Raw genomic sequence first — 7,727 nt, forward strand, 5'->3', positions numbered from 1 at the left:
CTCGGGGCCTAATTTGAGTTTTACTCTACAGTACCTTACTGAATTACTGGACAAGGGTTTGTCATTTTCCTCTGTGAAGGTTCATGCTGCAGCTATTTCTGCTCACTATGATTGTGACCCTCCTTTATTTTCGCATCCTTTGCTTAAACAATTTCTTAGAGGGGCAAAAAATATAAGACCCCCACGTAGAGCTCCTACTCCTTCCTGGGATCTCAATTTTGTGTTGGAGAAGCTTACTTTGCCTCCTTTTGAACCTGCAGCTACGTCTGAATTGAAATTTTTGTCTTGGAAGACTGCTTTTTTGTTGGCCATCACTTCTGCTAGAAGGGTATCTGAATTGCAGGCTCTCATGGCAGTTGAACCTTTTCTGATATTCCATAAGGATAGAGTTTCTTTGCGTACTAACCCTACCTTTATGCCAAAAGTGATTTCTAATGTGGCCTTGAACCAGTCTATCCATTTGCCTACTTTTTATGCTGATCCCCAAAATAAAGGGGAAAAAGTTTTGCATTCTTTGGATATCCACAGACAGTTACGTTACTATTTGAGCAGAACTAAGGAGTTCAGACAATCTCAACAGTTATTTGTTTCTTTTGCTGTGACTTCTCAAGGGAAAGCTGTGTCTAAACAGACTATTTCAAAGTGGATTGGTAACTGTATTGCTTTTTGTTATTCCCATCATGGGAAGAATGTTCCTGCTGGGATCAGGCCTCATTCCACTAGGGCTACTGCTACATCTACTGCTTTTCTGAGGGGTGTAGCTACTAAAGATATTTTGGAAGCAGCTACTTGGAGTTCAGTTCACACTTTTTCCAAGCATTACCATCTCCCTCTTTATTCTAAGTCCAGGGCTGGGTTTGCCACTGTAGTATTACAGGGCATGTTAGCAGCCTCTAATGCCTTTTAATTTGCTAGCCTCCCTTTTTCCTTTGCTTTGGGATTCTACCCACAGGTTATGACTGCAGCAATGTGAGACTAAGAACATAGTACAGTTTTGTACCTACCATAAATGTAGATGTTCGAGGATCCACATTGCTGCAGTCCTATTTTCCCTCCCTCCTTCCCCTCTGTTGTTGGGGTGGTTATTGTGGTTGTTGTGCCCTTGGGATTATTGTTATTTTTCCTTTTCTGGTTGTTGGGCATTCTATTTTTCTTTTGGGTCTGGCCTTTTCCTTCTAAAGGCATTCTGACATCTGGGGCAAGAAAGACTGAGGATATGACGTCGGTCATGCGCTTAAGTACTACTACGTACTGATGTCAGCTCCGGGCGACCATGACCGACGTCAGCCTAACCCTTTGGTATTCGGGCCGACCGAGGACAGCGGACTACCCACAGGTTATGACTGCAGCAATGTGGATCCTCGAACATCTACATTTATGGTAGGTACAAAACTGTACTTTTTACTAAAACACCATTTGAGACATTCTGTTTGACGAGCACAAACAGAACCCTGTCATGCGACCTTTGGCCAGTCAGCATTCAGCTAGGGCTTTCACTGCTGTTTGGGTTTGTACATGTACAGAAGGCTTCAAGTCTAAATGCATACAATTCAGCAAGCCTCTCAAGTTCTGCACCTGCAGTAATGTACCAGCTAGGCACCCGTTAATAAACTTCCCAAGTCTTAAATCAGAAACACCTCCGCTGGCTTTACTAAAAAGGGCTACCCTCCAACAAAGTATCAAAACTCGATTGTACCAAAGTAAACAGCACAAATTGTTGTTCCACAGATGTAAAAACCACTTGTTGTTACAACAAGGACAGAGTATTTAATAAACGAAAAATAACACAACTACAAGAAACAAACTGGGATTGAGCACGCTTTCGTCTTAGTCATATAAACTTCATCAGAATCCATTGTTTAACATAGTCAGATACCTTAAATACACTATTGATTAATTGGTAAATTGAATAATAACTTCATTATTACAAACAGATAAAAATCATTTATGTTCACTTGTTGACTCTTATACAAGAACTTACTTTGCTTTTTATACACATTATGTAAAATGTATTATAATCCATATTACATAAAATATATAAATAAATATGTGTATGTAAAACAAATTTATGTTTGAGATATGTATTGAATATGGTTAGGGAAGGTTTTAAAGTGGATGATGGAATTAAAGAATACAGTAATTTGACAGTGGAAGAAATTAGGATCATGAAAATGTTACAGTGCAATGATAAAATAAGAATTATGAAGCCCGACAAAGGGGGAGGGGTGGTTTTGATGAATCACTGGGACTACACTAGAAGGATGCTTGATATTTTAAACATAAGTGATAGATACCAGATCGCATCCAGGAATGAAATGAATATTTGCTACAAGAAAATAGACCTCTGGTTGGAAGACAATCTTTTACAGGGTCTTATAGATGTTGATCTGTACAATTTTTTTAAAGTACCCAAACCAGTAGTCCCAGAGATATTTGGCATCCCAAAAATACATAAAGAGGTCCAAAACCCCCACTTAGGCCCATTGTGACATCCCAGTGTTCAAAAACGCAGACCTTAGCCATTTATGTAGATACTAAATTAAAAAATTTCCACAAGGATTACCAACACATACTTATTGATTCTTGGGACTTTCTATCTAAATTCAATGCAGTTCCATTTAATGAGAATTATGTTTTTATAACAATTGATGTTAGAGATTTATTTTCAGTAATATCACATGATATAGGTTTAAGTTGGTTTGAACATATGTTAATTGAATTTAATTTTCTTAATACAGTAGAGTTTAGATTGATTCTTGAAAATATGGAATTAGTGTTGAAAAACAATTTTATATACTTTCAAGGAGATATTTATCATCAGATAGGTGGGGTAGCAATGGGGTCCTCGTGTGCCCCCATCTATGCAAATATTATTATTATGCTTTTTTGGGAATTGAAATATGTTTTTAAATCTAATTTCTGGGAATATGTTATTACATATTTCCGGTTTTTGGATGACATTTTTATTATTTGGAATGGCACTGTGGAACAAATTGATGAATTTATCGAATATCTACATATAATAACTACCTTCTTACAATTTACTTTCCAACATAGTACCGAACAGGTAAATTATCTTGATGTAACAATTACAAAAAATAGGATAGACAATAAATATGAATCCAGAATTTTTAGAAAAGAGTGTTTTTCAAATTCCTATGTACACTTTGAGAGTGACCATCCACTATATTTAAGGAGGAATATTATAAAGGGTCAGATGATAAGGGCCTCACGAATGACTAGTAATAATGACAAGTATTTAGAAGAAATGGAATTTATTCAAGGGTTGTTTAGGGAAAGTGGATACCCTTTGAGGCTGATTAAGAACGTTAAGAGAGAAGTTATGAAAAAACGGAATATTCAGTATCCCCCACTGTTAATATACAATAATGTAAATACGGGTAAGGCAATAACTGATTTTATGAGAACTAATAACAACATTATGGATAATAATGATCTACCCAGGTTGATGCTTACATATTATAAGGGGGTAAGTTGGATACAGAAGGGGATTAATGAGGTTTGGAGAATCTTCTCTAGAATGAGTATGGATTGTTCTATTTTTCAACAACCATTGAGGTTTGGCTATAGGAAAAACCACAATTTTAAAAAATTGTTTGAGAGGAAAAAATCTTTATTACCAAGTGGGACACAACAAAAAGTGGGGACACACAAGTGTGGTAGATGTGCACAGTGTTCGTTTATTATAGGAGAAAAGAAGCTCTGGTTGAGGAATATAGGCCTAAACTTGAAAAGTAATGGCTATTATACCTGCCATACCCAGGGTGTGGTCTATTTAGCCTATTGTTTGTTTTGTGGGAAGTACTATGTTGGAAAAACTGAACGTAAGCTAAAACAACGTATATATGAACATATAAGGGATATAAACAAGAGAAATGATAACAACGCACTGTTCAGGCATACTAGTATATGTGCAAAGGCTAATATCAAGTTTTGGGTCCTTGAAGAGGTTAAGAGAGGGGACAGGGGAGGTGACTGGGAATCCCTACTGGAGTATAGAGAATTGATTTGGCAGCTTAGATTGGATGCCTGTGGTCCCAGTGGGATGAATGATCACCTCTCCATCAAACCCGCATTGAAACTTTTAGCAAACAACCCCAAAAGGAATGAATACATATATACATATACAAAATCAAGCTTTGGCCGAGGTAAATTATTTTATCAAATTCTAGTAATTAGTGGCTTCTTGATTATAATATTAAGTTCATTATATTTATTAATATATATTTATTAATTTTATGGGTAATGATGTATTTATTAATGTATATTTATATAATTTTTTATATATTTATACATGGTATATTTATGTATTTAGTATATGATATAATACATGATTATTACACATTATATGTAAACATGTTAATTTTGTATAGGTTTTATATATATAGGTAGTTATACTATTTTTAAGTCAGGAAAGACATGTTTTCATGGATTTATTATTTACACACATAGTTGCACTATAGGACATTATCCAAAAGGGTTTTAAGTATATATATACAGTTTAGAAATGGTTTTTACAATTTTAATATATATAGTTTGTACAAACTAACATTAACTTCCTATAAATCTCATGAAGCACTTTTTTATCTCAAACATAAATTTGTTTTACATACACATATTTATTTATATATTTTTATGTAATATGGATTATAATACATTTTACATAATGTGTATAAAAAGCAAAGTAAGTTCTTGTATAAGAGTCAACAAGTGAACATAAATGATTTTTATCTGTTTGTAATAATGAAGTTATTATTCAATTTACCAATTAATCAATAGTGTATTTAAGGTATCTATGTTAAGCAATGGATTCTGATGAAGTTTATATGAGTAAGACGAAAGCGCGCTCAATCCCAGTTCGTTTCTTGTAGTTGTGTTATTTTTCGTTTATTAAATACTCTGTCCTTGTTGTAACAACGAGTGGTTTTTACGTCTGTGGAACAACAATTTGTGCTGTTTACTTTGGTACAATTGAGTTTTGACACTTTGTTGGAGGGTAGCCCTTTATAGTAAAGCCAGCGGAGGTGTTTCTGATTTAATATTGTACATTTGGTGGAGAAGAAACTTCCCAAGTCTGTTATACACCTCTCATTTGTTCATTAGTCTAGGTGTAACATCTACAAGACATTATTAAGCTAAGGACCACATAGCCATATTTGTAGCCAACATTCCTATCAAATCCCATCACCTTGTCACTAAAACAGTTGTGGTGGCTGTAATTTACACACTTCCTGACCTCATTACAACTCCTAATGACTCATTCTTTGTTGTATATTTTAGGCCATGTCTGCCTTGCCCAGTAACTATCCTCAGGCTTTACCACTAAGCAAGTTGTTCAGCCCCTTTAATGCAAGTGCATAATTTATTGTTTGTGCATTATTTACCAGTTCTTTTTCTTAAGTAGCTATTTTTATTTTTCTCTGTTATTAACAGACAAAGGTTCAATCCCAATGTGAGTGAGAGGGAAGCTGCAAACTACATCATCAAAATCATTTCAAACTGCTTCCTTAGTAACAGGTTTGTCTACTTCTGTTACTTTTGTTTTTGTTGTGATTTGATTTCTAATCCCCTTTCCCTATTTTGATGATTTTTTTCTTTAGCTTGCACTTTTTGTTGAAGGGTTGCTGGGCTGGATTGGAGGGGGGGTTAAGAACAAAGGGTGAAGTTTAATGTTCAAGGTTTTGTTTTGTGGATGACCTGTACAATATGTTCAGTTTCATGCAGATGTGTTTGGAAAGTTTTTTAAATAAACTAACAACCAAGTGCAGCATTACTAAAACAACTAATATAAGAAAGAAAGTGTAACACAAGAAGGCAAGTTCCAAAGGTTCCACCCAGAATTGTTTAAAAAAACAATTTTAATGAAACATACTAGATCGACTGCCTTTGTCCTAACATAACCAGGACTTCGAATGAATAGAAGTGTTTTAAGTAGCTGGAGCAGACCATGTTACAATGCACATTTTGTGTTATATTGTTACATATTTTGAAGGTGTGCTACTCAGGTCCTGGTTATCTGTAGTATATGTAATAGTATCAGCATAGATAGCGATGCTGTTGATTGGATTGGTTAGTATTTTTGTTTGCATTGCAACTGTAACTCATGTTTATTTTTACTTTTTTGTAGGAGCAAGACGTACGACATGATCCAGTATTATCAGAACCAAATACCCTACTGAAACGTCAGTCAGTCCGCAGAAATTTTTGTGTGACTCTTTTGACAACTACTGTACTTTCTGTTCTCCACAACCATGTGCACTGTTTCTGACGTTTGACCTGCTGCCTCTGTCCACTCAGTCTGGTCAGTAGCTGTAATGCTGTCTAGGCTGTGCTGCTTATCATTCCTATCATTTACTGATGGTCATCGTAAGGCTGTGTGCTGCAGTGTAATTCTTTGTTCATGGGAATTAGTCATAGGCAATTGTCCTTTGGACCAGACTTTGAACGTTTTGAATTCTTCACTGTGGAGCTTCTGTTTTCCTCAAGCTGAAGGTGCCAGCATCATGCTTGGCTATAGTTCTTTTTTGACACAAGAAACCTATGACCACTCAATTCACAAGGGTCAATCAGTTCCTTCCAGGTCACTACAGAGTGTGATAGGTCTCCCAATTTTTGCCTTTTTTTGCATCACTAATTAAGGTTGTTAATGTCGTTGTTTGTATTCCTGCTTGCTGTTTGATGCTTTTTTTTTTGGGGGGGTGGAGTGTTCAATGATATCCCTGAAAAAAAATCAGCAGGTACAATTGTGGGAAACGAAATCCTCCAATGAACCACTATTTACAGTGCTCTTTTGCTGGAACAAAGATCACCAAGTTGCCATTTGAGCATTGCAAGAATGTGAATAAAAAGATATTGCTTAGCTGCATCTGAAATGTCATTGCTTTTTTTGAGCACAAAAAGCTTCTTAAACTAAGACATGCAATGTTTGTCCCTTCCTCTACTGGAGGTGGTCTTCTTTGTGTGTGATGAAAGAAGAAAATAATTCCCCCACAGAAAACATGGACATCTGACAATAGACAAATCTGGAAGGCTGTTAGTTTAAGGAGTCCACAAGTAGGAAGACGGTGTTGGCCTTAAATACCCTCCAAATTCTTCAAAAGTTTAAAGGCATTGGTATCATTTCTGATCCTGAATGGCTGCTATATTAGAATTCTACCTCTGTTAGCCTCTTTGGAGACAGTTGACCACTGGCAATGGGAAAAAAACCAGGATTTGATCATTTCTGTAACTATGCAGTAACCTAACACTGATTGCCAAGCACCCAGTGGATGATATGGTCTTAATTAACCAGCCTTTCTTCCCAGGAAATTGCACAGCTCTCCACTTTGCATATTTATTTATTTAGCTGATGGAAGCAAATGTAGTTACTACTATTTCAGCAATTCTTGCACCTGCAGGGCTTTTCAGTGTATTATTTGACTTTGACATTGGCTTACAGGTATCTGCCCTGACCCCAGTTTTACCTGACTACAGAAAATAATTCAAGGAAGAATACGTGTTGGCATGGTTATGGACTACCCCTGTCCTTCCAAGCTGTTGCACCATCTTTCTAGGGTGCAGTCCTTCCTGTGAAAAGAGCACATCCCTCTAAAGGGACTTCTGGATCTGTTTTGCAAGTTGAAGAGGACCTGGCCTTTTCAGGCCCACTAGACTACTGTACAGATAATAATACAGAGGATATCCTCTTTGAAGAGACCATGAACTTC

General features: G+C 36.2%; 1 protein-coding gene across 1 annotated transcript in view; it reads left to right on the top strand.

Moving 5' to 3' along the window:
- The window catches only part of PI4KA (phosphatidylinositol 4-kinase alpha), a gene marked incomplete at its 5' end in the record, with an annotated part of 2,160,482 nt that extends 2,153,596 nt beyond the window's left edge, over window positions 1-6,886 (top strand). Inside the window, 2 exon segments of the mRNA XM_044068731.1 lie at window positions 5,455-5,538; window positions 6,149-6,886. Coding sequence (XP_043924666.1) covers window positions 5,455-5,538; window positions 6,149-6,200 — 136 coding nt within the window.
- Between the last annotated feature and the right edge of the window lie 841 nt (window positions 6,887-7,727).

The sequence above is a fragment of the Protopterus annectens genome, chromosome 4.part0, assembly GCF_019279795.1.
Source record: "Protopterus annectens isolate FY-2018-M chromosome 4.part0, PAN1.0, whole genome shotgun sequence".
In the NCBI taxonomy this organism is placed as follows: domain Eukaryota; kingdom Metazoa; phylum Chordata; order Ceratodontiformes; family Protopteridae; genus Protopterus; species Protopterus annectens.